The sequence below is a fragment of the Brachycentrus maculatus genome, unplaced genomic scaffold (assembly GCF_059751285.1).
Source record: "Brachycentrus maculatus isolate JH-2025_06_01 unplaced genomic scaffold, ASM5975128v1 h1tg000153l, whole genome shotgun sequence".
NCBI lineage: Eukaryota > Metazoa > Arthropoda > Insecta > Trichoptera > Brachycentridae > Brachycentrus > Brachycentrus maculatus.
The window spans coordinates 516,862-530,813 of NW_028280906.1; the positions used below are offsets into that span (position 1 = coordinate 516,862).

Genomic DNA, 13,952 nt, shown 5'->3' on the forward strand with positions numbered 1-13,952 from the left:
AGTCCTTTACTTTTCCCGCATTTCTTTACAGATTCCACAGACAGTCTATATATTTATTTATTTTATTTTATTTAATCGCTTACGACAGTACAAACTTAATTATTCCCTGAAATTAGATATTCCTTGAAATTAGATACAAATAAAACAATGTAGGGTGACGTGACCAATTATTGACAGTTTGCTTTATTAGAAAATGGAGGTGATTACATAAATAACAACCAACTTTTGTTCTGGTTTATTTATCAAATAGTATAAATTCAACTCCATTTTAAAAATATCACCATACAAATTAATCGACATATCTCTGTTATTATAAATTAATAATAAACTCGAGAGCATTAAATCTTATACTTTTTAAAAGTTATTTAAATATATAAATATGTATATATATATATATATATATATATATATATATATATATATATATATATATATATATATATATATATATATATATATATATATATATATATAATACATTTATCAAATATATTACCTTTTTAATTTGCAGTGCCAATAATTGGTCATTTACCGCAAGTAGTCACTATCTAGCTTTAGCTTTTTACTCCTAGGCTCCTACCTGGAAATGAAGAATTTCAATGATATTTAATGCTAAATTGATGCTTAATCCATTCACAGTGTGAATCCAAGTATTATTTTTTTATAATTTATCAAATCTTTCAAAAGAAATAATCCAGACCATCACATAGTTCACCCACGATGTGATGGTCGGGTTCAACATTGTTGAGTAGGCAGCGTGCGATCTGGCGTTGCGGATACGATTCCTTTCAAAGGCAATAATAATTCAATGGAGGGTTTATTTTCAACTGGCCTTTTGTATAGTTAAACCTATCTCCTCTCTTCCTTTCTTTGCTCATTAAGTGTTATTAATTACATTATTCGCGCTCGTGAGAACAAACTGTAAATAATCAGAATTGCCTTTATTTTTTTATTCTATAATGAACGTTTTGTAAATTAATTTAAAATTTAAATATCACTGAAATCCTTTATAGACTATTTTATAATCCTGCGCTAAAATATCAAACGAAAGAGGTTGTCAAGAAAGTATATAAATTATTATTTATAAACACTTTCTTTTTACTAGAATATAAAAATCCTCGATGCTTTTACCATTATAATTCCTTAAAAAATATGCATACACAATTAAATTTAGATTAATGATAAAATTACGTAAGATAATTATTTTTTTGAATCATTTCGCAATCCTCTAAGCCTCTTCTCGTGCTTACGTTCATATTGTGTAATGTAATATTTGGGCTTGGAAAGGAAAAGTATACGATCAACATAATGAGAAGATTAAAGTATTACTTTTTCTTTTCTATACAAGTTTATATCGACTTGAGGAGCGATGTTGAGTTGAAAAGTAATATGAGAATTTAATGAAAGAGCTTTAAAAAATGATTGACGTATTTCGTAATAATTCTTACATCTCTTGAGCGCATTTCATCATATTAAATTTTATTATAATCGAATTAAAAAAAGATTTCATGTCTTGGAATTTTATACCATTTTTCATTATTAAATTCCTGATTTGTTCTCAAGACGTTACAGAATTTGAGTGTGGGATGTACCTACGTAATACGATAATACTCTGAAGGTTCGTGAAATAAGGGGATCAAACCCATTCTTTGCCTTTAAATTTAATTATAATAAATTGTTTTCTATGAACAAAATTTCTTTAAAGGTACGAGCTATCTCAATTCGGGTGAAATTCCATCTTTTGGATCAATAATTGAAGATGCCTTTGAACTAAATCGGTGCGATGAGATGATATATCGAAATATTCAAATATTCGAGATGATTGATTTATTTGGAAACAAAAAATCAAATACAGATTTTGTGCCGACGAGGGTATACTTGTTTAAATTCGTTTGTCACTCTTTCAAAATGAATCAAACTTCCCGAAAACATTACTGTTTGTTTTTTTAGTGTTTTTATCTGTGTTTTTTGCATCATTTTTTTTTCTTTCTTCCACAGCAGCAAATACGTTGCAATTGCTTTGATATGATTATCTAGAACGTTCGTTAATTGAATCAAATTTTATGTTCACAGCACACGTAAGTTTTACCAAATTCGGAATTGAGTAATATCGGATCTGACTCGGGTGCTATATCGAATTTGTTGTATTCTATAATAAATACAAATAATTAAAAATCCGAAAAGTTGATTATTTCATCGGTCATATTCAATCAAACCTTTGATATGAAAACGGTTAATACTCTATTCCGAACAAAGCAAACCGGATGGAAAATATTCCGAGTATTTGGTGGGAAAACTGACGTGTGCGGCAAGATCTAGGCCTAGTTGACACGAGTTATACGATTGTGTCCATACAAACTTCCTATTACAATGCGAAGGGATGTGCTTCGTTTCTTATTGTTTTAAAACATTATTTCTAAGCAATGGAATTAAGACTGCTCTAAAATAAAAATATTTTAAAAATTAACTCCGATGTATTTCTCAAAGAGAATACTTTTTTAGCCCGAGGGCTGAGAGAGCTATTCAAATCAGGTACCTACCTACTCGTTTACTGAAAGAGACAGGTGTTTCCCTTTCCTGTGAAATTTCAAACGAATTTTCTTTTTGCTTGAAACAATCGTTTACAGTGCCGGAGGCCAAACAATTAATGTCACGAACATAAGTACCATACGAAAATCTTTCTGCTTTACTTAATATTTGAATTCTTGTAGAGGCGGTACTCGACATTCGTATATCAATTTTTATTTATTTATTATTTTTAAGAGTTACAAATTCGAGAATGTGAATGAAGCTTTCGCGTGTCTTGACTTTTGATCATCGTGACTCATTGGAAAGATACACAGCATCTTACAGAACTCATTAAAAACACAAAATAGGAAACGCAATTCAAATATATTTTACTTCATTCAATAAAAAAAGCAAATGCTAATAAAAACCATTGTATGGTTCACACAATGCATTGATCAAATAGTATTGTAAAACAAATATTTTTGATGATTTGTATTTTTTTTAAATATGTAGTTGTTTTTATGATTTATAAAAATATTTTAATTTCATACTTTCTCCTAGGTCAAAGCTGGCCGTTATTGAAAATATAAATTAAATTATAGTAAGAGCTCGAATCTAGAAATTAAGTCTTAGTTCGCAACACTAACCGCGCGAACCCAACCCGACTCAAATTAACTCCCAAGTACTTGGGAAGACGCTCAACTGCGAAATTGGCGTCGCGGGCTCGACTCCCGCCAATTGCAAATAAATTCAATAAAGATTTATTGTTTTAGGGGTGCTTGTGAAGCATTTTTCACATTTACCGTCCCTATCCTTACTATCCTACCAGCTTACCAGCCTCTAAAAATAGATACTTTGCGGGTTATTCCGTTTTTTTTTAATTGCTCTACTTTCATACATTACGACCTGAGGGTCTCATTTTAGGTAGCATTTGCTACCTAAAATGAGACCCTCATGTTAGATTATCGAGGACCACCTGTAGAATGATTTAGTATTTTAGCCGGCTTATTCTCGTGAAGTTCCCATCGATCCAATCATATAAAGGTCTATTAAAGCTCATGGTGGTGCGTGTCACCTTTTGTACGGACACAGTCGTGGCGCACTACTAGTGTCAACTAAGCCGTGCGCTTCACGATGCTAATCATTGTGCCCAGTCTGCAGAGACAGGTGAGCGTCATGAGCATGAACCTGTCGGCCAAGTTGGACGAGCTGCAGCGGGGTGACCGTCAGATGGAGACCACGGTCGCCCTGTGCGAGATACGCACGCAACTGCAGGAGCTGACCAAAAGCGTGGAGTCATGTCAATCCGAAGTGTCAGAGGTAAGTTGTCGTCATTTATCATTGTCACTGAAACAAATCTGTCACTTAACCTGGCCGGATCCAACGAAGGGATCGAAATCTCCCACATTAATTTTAATTCGATATCTTTAGTATTATGAGAGCTTCTTACTCCATATTTTTTGTCTTCTTAGAAATAAAATTAAGGAAATTTTACTCTTTTTTATTGTTAAATATTACAAAATATTTTTTCATAAAAAGCATTTTCAGCCGGTGCCGCGAGATCTACGTTTATGTAAGCATGATAATTATTTTGTCTGCTAGCGACAGGTTATTTCTTTAACTAATAAATGTGGTATTACAATAATCAGAGAGCGAGACAACTAGAATAGTTGGCTTTCGTTTAATCCGATTTCCAACCTCTCGTTTATCGGATGGCCGCCGTCAGTCGGCGCTTGGCGGCGCATTGGAAAGGGCATATCATCTATGGCTCAGCTGGCGGCGAGTTGATACTTGCTGTGCGCTGCGTACTACGATTTCCAAATATGAACTTGGGGTCTTTGGTACCCCGCTTCGAATCGCTTTGTATGATCAGTACGGGAAAGGTTAACCTTTCAGACAGCCCTTATTGTCCAAACAAAATAATTAATGATAAATTTCTTTTACGGTTGTTGGTCAATTATTTGTAATACTGATGTCATTTTTAAAGTATTAAAACAATACCTATTTGATAAAATATCATTTTATCAGAGGGTTGGTGGTCCGAAGAGTGAACAGTAAAAATGGAAGTAAAACACTTCAATACATAGTTCCGAGCATTATTTTTTTTCCGACGGAGGTAATAGGGCAAACAAAAATATGGACCAAAGGCAAAATAAAAGATTGGGTAAATAATCAAGAGTTAAAATTGGAAAATAGTTTTTCTTTGTGTATTATTTAAAGTATTTTCAAAGTACAGATGTAAACAGACTTCCGCTGGCAAGGCACATAAGGTGACTTGGTGATTCTCTATAAAAAAGAAAATTATGTATTTGAATTTATTAATGAATTTACAACTGTATGTATACTCGTATATGCGTATATATTTAACAAATAAATGAAGATAAAAGTACGTTTAATTAGCTGAATTGATCACGATTACTTTTTAATGTATCAAGATTTATTTTATATTTTATACTTTAAGAAAAATATACATATGTAACAAAATTAAACTTCTCAGAAACGATTTAGTTCGCGAAAACTTTTTCCAACTCTTTTTTTTCTTAAAACGTCTTTATAAATTGACTTTCTTACTATGAAGAACCTTATTTCTATCATCATTTTTGAGATCCCGAATTCGTTGACGTGTTTGGCAGCTCTTGATTTCTTTCCATACTTTGATACCACTAATGGTCGTGTAAAAGAAATTTAATATTTTTTTAAATGGAAAATGTGTCAAACTTGGCACTTTTGTCAGTTCAAGAAAAGTAATTTTTGTCCTTGTCAACTCAAAGGTTAGTACTAGAAACCCAGTGAACTTTTTATAACGTTGAATAAATAAACACGTATTTAAGGTAAAACAAATACCTAATTACAATATTGAACATATATATTGCCGTAATATTTAATGGTTGAATTGTAATTGATATTTTATGAATTTTGTCCAAATAAATTATTTGTTTCATTCTACTGAAAAAGAACATGAAAAAGTAAAATCTTGTTCCTCAAATCACTCAAATCAGCTTTGAATAATTAACGTGCTTTGAAATACGATTCCAAGGTTTTATTTTCCCCTTAAAATGAGATTCGAGTGTGGATTTCATAATTAAGTAGTTATTCAGTGTAAAGCTAATGATTTTCTAATAGTTGAAATGAATATTTTAATTTGAAAAGGTGAAACGAGATATGGTCGCTATAAAGCAGGAGTTGGATACTGTGCAAGCGGTGAAGGAAGAGATAGAAGAGTTGCGCGAATACGTCGATCGCCTGGAAGAACACTCTCATAGGCGTAAACTAAGGTTGTTGGAACAGGTGGGTGAAATCGACTTTTTTAAATTATTTTTTTACCCCGTTTAATTTAAAGTCGCTTTTACTACATTTTGGTCGCAATCTTTTCCCATTCACGCTTGCAGGGACTGACATTTTTCCTATCCTACGCGATATTGGCAGCTGTACTTGGAATGCTCCAGTTTGGGTACAACACGGGTGTGATAAATGCTCCAGAATTGGTAAGTTGTCCTGTCATGTTCTCCTTATATGTATTATTTAAATCAACGCTCTTACGGTACACACCTTACATTTTCAAACTGACGATGAAATACGAATTTCCCCAAACGAACGCTGATTTTCGATGTGATTATAGTCGTTTGATTTTATTTACTTTCCAGAATATTGAGAATTTCATGAAAGATGTTTACAAAGATCGCTACGGAAAAGACATCCCGGAAGATTCAGTGAAGCAACTTTATTCAGTAGCTGTCAGTATTTTTGCTATCGGAGGCATGCTGGGGGGGTTTTCAGGGGGGATGATAGCTAATCGATTTGGAAGGTACTACATCATTGTTTCATTATGCCTTGGTAGTAACGCTTATAATTGTATGTAAACAAGGAGATTAATCAAATATTTACCGCTTTTCCAGGAAAGGAGGATTACTGCTCAATAATGTTCTAGGTATAGGTGGAGCCTGTCTCATGGGCTTTACAAAACTTTCACATTCTTATGAGATGCTTTTCTTTGGTCGATTTATCATAGGCGTAAACTGCGGTATGAAAACGAACAAATATAATACCACTTAAAATACTTCAAACTATATCTCCTTGAAAACATCTCTTTGGTTTTCAGGACTTAATACATCATTGGTGCCAATGTATATATCGGAAATAGCTCCATTGAACCTGCGAGGTGGTCTGGGTACCGTAAACCAGTTGGCTGTTACTGTTGGTCTGCTTTTGAGCCAAGTTTTGGGAATCGAACAAATTTTGGGAACTGATGAAGGATGGCCGCTTCTGCTGGGTGAGGAAATGAACCTTATCGTGTACACAACAACTTGTCTTTACGGTATTCCATACAACGTTTAAATGTCCGCAGGTCTCGCTATCTGCCCGGCTATTTTACAGCTTGTGCTATTGCCGGCTTGTCCCGAATCTCCGAGGTATTTGCTCATTACTCGGCAATGGGAAGAGGAAGCCAGAAGAGCTTTGAGACGGCTTCGCGCTAACAACCAAGTACGTCCAAAATCATTTTCTTCCCTCGTTGTCAGTAAACGTTCTGTCAGGTTTTAATTTATCACGATTCCCTTATGAAATATTTAGGTCGAGGAGGATATTGAAGAAATGAGGGCTGAAGAAAGGGCGCAACAAGCGGAAGCATCGATCTCTATGCGGGAACTTCTTTGCTCGCCCACTCTCCGCGCTCCCTTGCTCATCGGAGTTGTAATGCAGCTCTCCCAACAACTTAGCGGAATCAATGCCGTAAGTTTCCATACTTTAATTAAGCCGATACATACAAATAAATGCAGTTATCACCTAACGAGAATTCCACACGCAATCTCGGAATACTAAATCCGCTTCGCTGAACCAAATGGAGTTAGTTGAATCTTCAATTTGTTCAAATTCATGCCGTATTTTAGGTGTTCTATTACTCGACATCTCTCTTCACATCATCCGGTCTTACCGAGGAATCGGCGAAGTTCGCTACGATGGGCATCGGAGCCATTATGGTCGGAATGACTCTGGTTTCCTTGCCTCTGATGGACCGCACTGGGCGCAGGACTCTTCACCTTTATGGACTGGGGGGCATGTTCATATTCTCTATCTTCATCACGATTTCTTTTTTGATAAAGGTAAAATAATTACACCCATATTTTGCTCTAAATTCGTGCATATTTATTTCTCGTTAATTGTGTGGGTTAACTAAGCTCAACTTTTTTGGGATTTGTTGAACTCGTATTGTCTTACAATCATTTTACAACTCTATACGATTTCAATATCTGGTTTCTCTATAAAATACATACAATTAACAAATATTATTTACGAAATCAACAACGTTTCAAAATTAAAACTAATACTAAATAAATAAATAAACTAATACTGGTGTCCGCCTCCGTAGTATAATGGTCAGCACGCTGGGCTACCGTACTGGAGATCCCGGGTTCGATTCCCAGGGCGGTTCAAATAAATATAAGTGATTTTTACACTCTAATATTTATTCAATACTACCCTGGACTGGTACCTGAAGCGGAGGGCTGATCACCTTCCCTTCATGTGTTACTAACGATCAAGATAACTCTGCGTTTATATGATGCAGTGCCCTTTGCACCATCGGCTGTAGACAAGGGCTTAAAAATAATAAAAAAAAATTAAAAATCTAAGAACTTGTTGAAAAACGCCGAATACAGTATTTACAAATACAGTTTAAAAAATACATATCGCTCACTCTTTTCAAGAACGTCATAAATCAAAAAAACTGATTTTTTAGGAGAACGTTTTTAAAGTTTAAAAATATAATACAATGTTTAAAAAATAAATATCAAACCACTTATTGAACTTTTTACAGTGCATCAGATCTTTTTAGGTAAAACCTGAAGGTTTTTTCTCCATTTGAAAAATATTTTGTATATTTAAAAAAATAATTAAACAATACCTTTTCTTCTAAATGCGAAAACAACACTTTCTGTCCTGTAGCAGATAAATATTAATTTAAAAACATGCCGCTTTTGGTGGGATAAAGTCCACTTTCTGGGCATTCCGAAAACATGCACAACTAAAAACTGACGATTTTTTATTTATGACGTTCTTGAGGGAGCGATATGATAATATTCAAGGTGTAAATACAGGGCCAAAATAAAACAAACATGTTGATATGTTTCTCACATTAAAAATCAATATGTTCGAGTACTAACTGATGAATGGAAAGTTTCACATTTTATTTGGTTGTTCGTGAAAAGTTGTCACGTGACAGAGAAAAACCGTTTTCGGTTTTGAACTCGGCTTATAGATAGTATTGAAACGATTTACATGCAAACTTCATTAAAGGCAAATTCGGTCGGCCCGTTTTATAAGTTAGGGTAGGTGGACTGAACTCTCCATAACTGATGTTCGTTTTTTCGGTACATAAAGTGTTAAGCCATTACCTAACATTTCAACAATGGAATTAAAAAAATAATGAAACCCAATTTGAAAATCTTATACTTAAAACTTATCACATAACCTGACATGGTTTTATGTGTTATGTCCAAAGAAAACACAAAAAGATGGAGTTTAGTAACATAACGAGGCATTATTTTCTCTGATATTTCTTACGCGTTTCAGCGAAGAGTTGGAAATATATAAAAATTAACAAAAAGTAAGAAAAACATCTGACCAGAATAGATAAGTCTTCATTTCAATTTCCATTTGTTTTCAAGGTGCATTTGTAGTCGATATGGTGAAAATTGATAAAAGTTATTAAATTACGTGCATCTCGGTATAAAATTAAAATTAAATTAAATTTAATAACTTAGTTTTAACCACTTTTTTGTCAATACAATTTTACCTGCCGGTTTCGACAAATACCTTGTCATCATCAAGGTTTATTTTAATTCAAAAACACTAAAAACATTAAAATACTCTCACCAAAAACTTCCAAACACTCCGTAAAAATCCTAAATGTTGGAAGTATTTTAATGTTTTTGAATTAAAATAAACCCTGATGATGATAAAAAAGTGGTAAAAACTAAGTTATTTAATTTTATAAATAAAAAAAATATTCTGATGTTAAAAAATGCTAACATATTTTATAAAAAAATTACTTTAAGCTTTTGGCCTTCCAGTGTCGTTGTACATTAATTATTATTACGCCATTCCTGTCAATATTGTACGTTTTGATATACATTAAAACAAGAAATTAAAATTGAAATCAATTCTTAAAAGCCTAGAAATCCTTTAAAATGTTTAAAATATTAGTTATTTTTAATTAAAGCTTAGAATAGAAATTTTTAAAAACTAGACGGCTGAATCTTATCTTTCGACTGTTTTTTACAATTCAATTAAAAACAGATAAAAACCTGTTTTAACTTAGTAGACCTACATTTAGTTTCAAGAAATTGGGACAGTTGACAAAAAAATTGGGATGAATTTTTTTTATATATATTTTTGAAAAATTGAATAAATAAATTCAAAACTTTTTCAAAACAATTCTTGAAGGTTTTGTATTCAATAAATAAATATTTTACTGAAAATTTACAACGAAGAACAGTACAAGGACCACATAACACATATTTTATTGCTTAACCATAAAATTACCCTGATATTAAATTATTTCACAATTATTTTTGCACTAAAATGCTTGGCGCTAAAAACGCACTTTGTGTTATGTCCTAGTGTGGTTTCGCTAATTAATATTCAGTGCAATATATTGTTTTGTAATATCCTGGTGGACTATCTGGTGGTTATATCTAGAAAAAAAAAATCTGTCATCTTACCCTGAGTTTAATATTACAAATTTTGGTAATAAAACAATCCATATAGTATTATATATGGATGCTATTTTATATGATGTAATGTATATATTTAAATATATACATATATATATATATATATATATATATATATATATATATATATATATATATATATATATATATATATATATATATATATATATATATATATATATATATATATATATATATATATATATATATATATATATATATATGTATATATATATATATATATATATATATTTATATGTATATATATATATATATTTATATTTATATTTATATATATATATATATATATATATATATATATATATATATATATATATATATATATATATATATATATATATATATATTTATATATATATTTATATATATATATATATATATATATATATATATATATATATATATATATATATATATATATATATATATATATATATATATTTATATATATATATATATATATATATATATATATATATATATATATGTATATATATATACATATATGTAAATATAATTAGTTATTGTTAAGATAAATTGTGTAAATTTAATAAAATATTGTTAATCATGTACTTATAAGGTAGGTTTATGATTTTTAATTATATTCTTTTGCGCATAGATTTTTTATTTTTCTGTTATAATTTTATCATCACTTATTCATATTGTTCTGCACATCTACGCCATTTATATCTAAATGCTAATATTGCTCGGCATAAGTAATTAACAATGTACATTTATATATTTTAATATAATACCGAGCTGAGTTTTTAATCATCTAAATTTACTCACTTATACAAATAATACAACGAATAGTTTTAATTTTTTAATTATTTATTAAAAGAAAGACATAAACTATGTTATGTTACTTGCTTTTCCAATTCAATCGGCCACTGTTCATAATATGTCGTTTTATATTATGATCTATTTTGTTCAGTAGTAGATGCACAGAAAAATACAAACTCATTTTGATTATATTATTTGATAGCGAACTGTTTTAACGTTTCTTTGCAATCATACATTTTTGTTTTTCACCTCACCGCTTTTTTTCGCGTTGCCCTCCCTGAGAGCGACTTTCCTGGTTCTGTCTACAAAGGGATCTCTCACTCACACTTCGCACCTAACACTCACTAATATATATGTACACTTTTAATTTTATTTGTTTATTTACTCAAACCGATATTCACGCAAGACAAGGACCAGTTCAGTTCCAATATAAGCGACCGCTTCTCCGAGTCCGGAACAGACACGCCGGTAGATCTCTACCTTCAGTCGCGTCAGGAAATGTGCCTACAAAACAATCGGTATCTCCCCCCGACGCTGTGAGTACATTTTTTGACGGGTCTTTTTACGATCGGCACACTCAATTATAAAGGCTATTAATTTGGCATGCTATCAAAAATTTTGTTTTGTTTTTTAAAAATCGTCACTTTTGTGACGATATGCGTTTAAAAATTTAAACGACAAGCAACATTTTATGCAAGTTTCGCTATTTGTGCACATTCGTGTCAAGTAATGAACTCGATTCTTAATGCACAGCATACACATTCCACGGTGCGATTTGTCGAACACAAAGCTTGATGTTGGTAAGCGTGTGCCGATGCTCTGACAAAGCTCGGGACTGCGAGGGTGTGAGTAGATAGACCTTGGAAGAATCGGGAAAGAGCAAGCATTCTACCCCCTGATAGGAGTTTTTCGGATATGTCCAGGAAATGATCGATTGGATGAGCTACCTGTCTGTTGTGTCTACCTTGAGTTTCGTGGTGTTCTTCGCCGTCGGTCCCGGGTCAATTCCCTGGATGATCACGGCGGAGCTCTTCTCCCAGGGCCCGAGGCCGAGCGCCATGGCCATCGCTGTCCTCGTCAACTGGATGGCTAACTTCGTCGTCGGCATCGGCTTCCCCAGCATGAAGGTAATTGCGGTCTTCCGGCTCGACTCCTCTACTCTATACACCGTACCTCGTACTTCGAATAATCAATCGCCTCTTTACTGTTTCAGAGTGCGCTGGAAAACTACACCTTCCTACCGTTCAGCGTTTTCTTAGCTATATTTTGGATATTCACTTACAAAAAGGTTCCCGAGACGAAAAATAAGACCTTCGAGGAAATATTAGCTCTGTTTAGACACTCAAATGGGAGGTAAGTTGCCGATAGAAAATTGAATTTGCCTTAACCGAATTCATATAGGCAAAAGTTTTTTGATGTATTTCACTGAATATTTAATTTTATTCCCAACCACGGTAAATTCAATCAAAGTCCTATATTTACAAAGAACAACATATATTTCTGATTTTTCGAAGTATTCTCACTTGTACTATTTTTTATAAATCAAGATCCCAGATTGAAGAAAAAATATCGTGAATGAGTAAATTTCAATTCAGCGGATCAATCGTTTAATACATTTAAGTAAATGGTTTTCAAAAACCTTTTTTTGTTTGTATTTTATTCATTTTCACCATAAAAAAATATTTCAGGGGCAGCTTGAGGGATAGTCGTCTCTATGGAAGTATGCTGAACTGCGTGAATGCTCTTGAACAACAACTTCCTCCCCCACCGGCTTCAGCTGAAGAAAAACCAGATTCATGTAAGCGAACTAAAATTATTATCAGCTTTCATAATGAAGCGACAAAAATTTATACATATTTTACATTCATGACGGTAATTCTAATTAGCACTATACTTATTTTTCTAGTCTAGTCTAATTAGCGTAATTTATCGGAATAAAGTAAACGTTTATAGCTCAAGAAGACGATTTGTTCCTGCCTTATGCTCATATTATGCCGACACAGACAAGTATCTTCAGGGTAGTGGGTAAAGATATATAAAATCAGTTTTAAAATTATGTTTGTAAATGACACCTGTTTCGGTCTTATCTTATGGAAGTATGGAAGCCTTGTAGTTCCGGATGTCTCCCAATATCAGAAGAAAATTTCTATTGACCATTGTTATTATCATTCCTATTGATCGTTGTTATTATAGAACTCGATCTGATTTCCTTGTCAGCCTTAATGATCGTCATAGTTACGGAATCTGTTATGTAGCTTGTCAAGAAAGCGGCTGAATCTAATTTTGCCCAAACTCTGGCACTATCCTAGTCAGTCCTAACCTAATCAATTTGAGCATTTCCTTTGAGCTTGTCATCCCAATGGGTGTTTGGAAAATCTGTGCGTTTTGCTTTTTTTATTGTTTTATTTGGCAGTCACTCAGTAAGAGGATGTTTCTGCCAGTTTCAACTCTTATTTTCATTTACAAACAAAATGAGAATAAAAGAATTAAGTCACAGTTTAAATGCGTTAAGCTTTATCATTTAAGAAATTATGACCGCTTTTCTAGAATAAGGTTCAGAAAGAAGGGTGGATACTTTGGGTGGGGAGTTGGATTCCTGCTTGGGTTAAGCTATTTAGAAAGTTATTCCCTGTTGTGAACGGACACTAAAATTTACACTAAGGTTTGCATCCATTACATCTTGACCACATTCGCAATATGGTAAGTTTAGTTGCTAACCTTTTAGTTCAGTAGTTTAGGTTCGTCCGCCTCTGTAATGGTCAGCACGCTGGGTTACTGTACTGGAGGTCACGGGTTCGATTCCCAAAGAGGGTCAAATAAATTTAAGTGGTTTTTTTCACATTAATATTTATTTAATAATACCCTGTACTGTGCTACCTGAAGCAAAGGGCTGATCACCTTTCCTTCGAT

General features: G+C 32.6%; 1 protein-coding gene across 3 annotated transcripts in view; it reads left to right on the top strand.

Annotated features, from left to right (window-relative positions):
• The window catches only part of Glut1 (Glucose transporter 1), a 39,519-nt gene extending 27,120 nt beyond the window's left edge, over window positions 1-12,399 (top strand). Inside the window, exons 6-14 of one of the 3 annotated variants that reach the window (XM_088261399.1) lie at window positions 3,663-3,828; window positions 5,659-5,796; window positions 5,898-5,993; window positions 6,153-6,313; window positions 6,405-6,529; window positions 6,608-6,778; window positions 6,854-6,990; window positions 7,078-7,236; window positions 7,395-8,266. In XM_088261399.1, coding sequence (XP_088117525.1) covers window positions 3,663-3,828; window positions 5,659-5,796; window positions 5,898-5,993; window positions 6,153-6,313; window positions 6,405-6,529; window positions 6,608-6,778; window positions 6,854-6,990; window positions 7,078-7,236; window positions 7,395-7,616 — 1,375 coding nt within the window. In that variant the 3' untranslated portion in view covers window positions 7,617-8,266. Of the gene's footprint in view, window positions 1-3,662; window positions 3,829-5,658; window positions 5,797-5,877; window positions 5,994-6,152; window positions 6,314-6,404; window positions 6,530-6,607; window positions 6,779-6,853; window positions 6,991-7,077; window positions 7,237-7,394; window positions 8,267-11,944; window positions 12,170-12,255 lie in introns of those variants that run through there. The other 2 variants (XM_088261398.1, XM_088261397.1) reach the window with 2 other exon arrangements.
• Window positions 12,400-13,952: the final 1,553 nt, after the last annotated feature.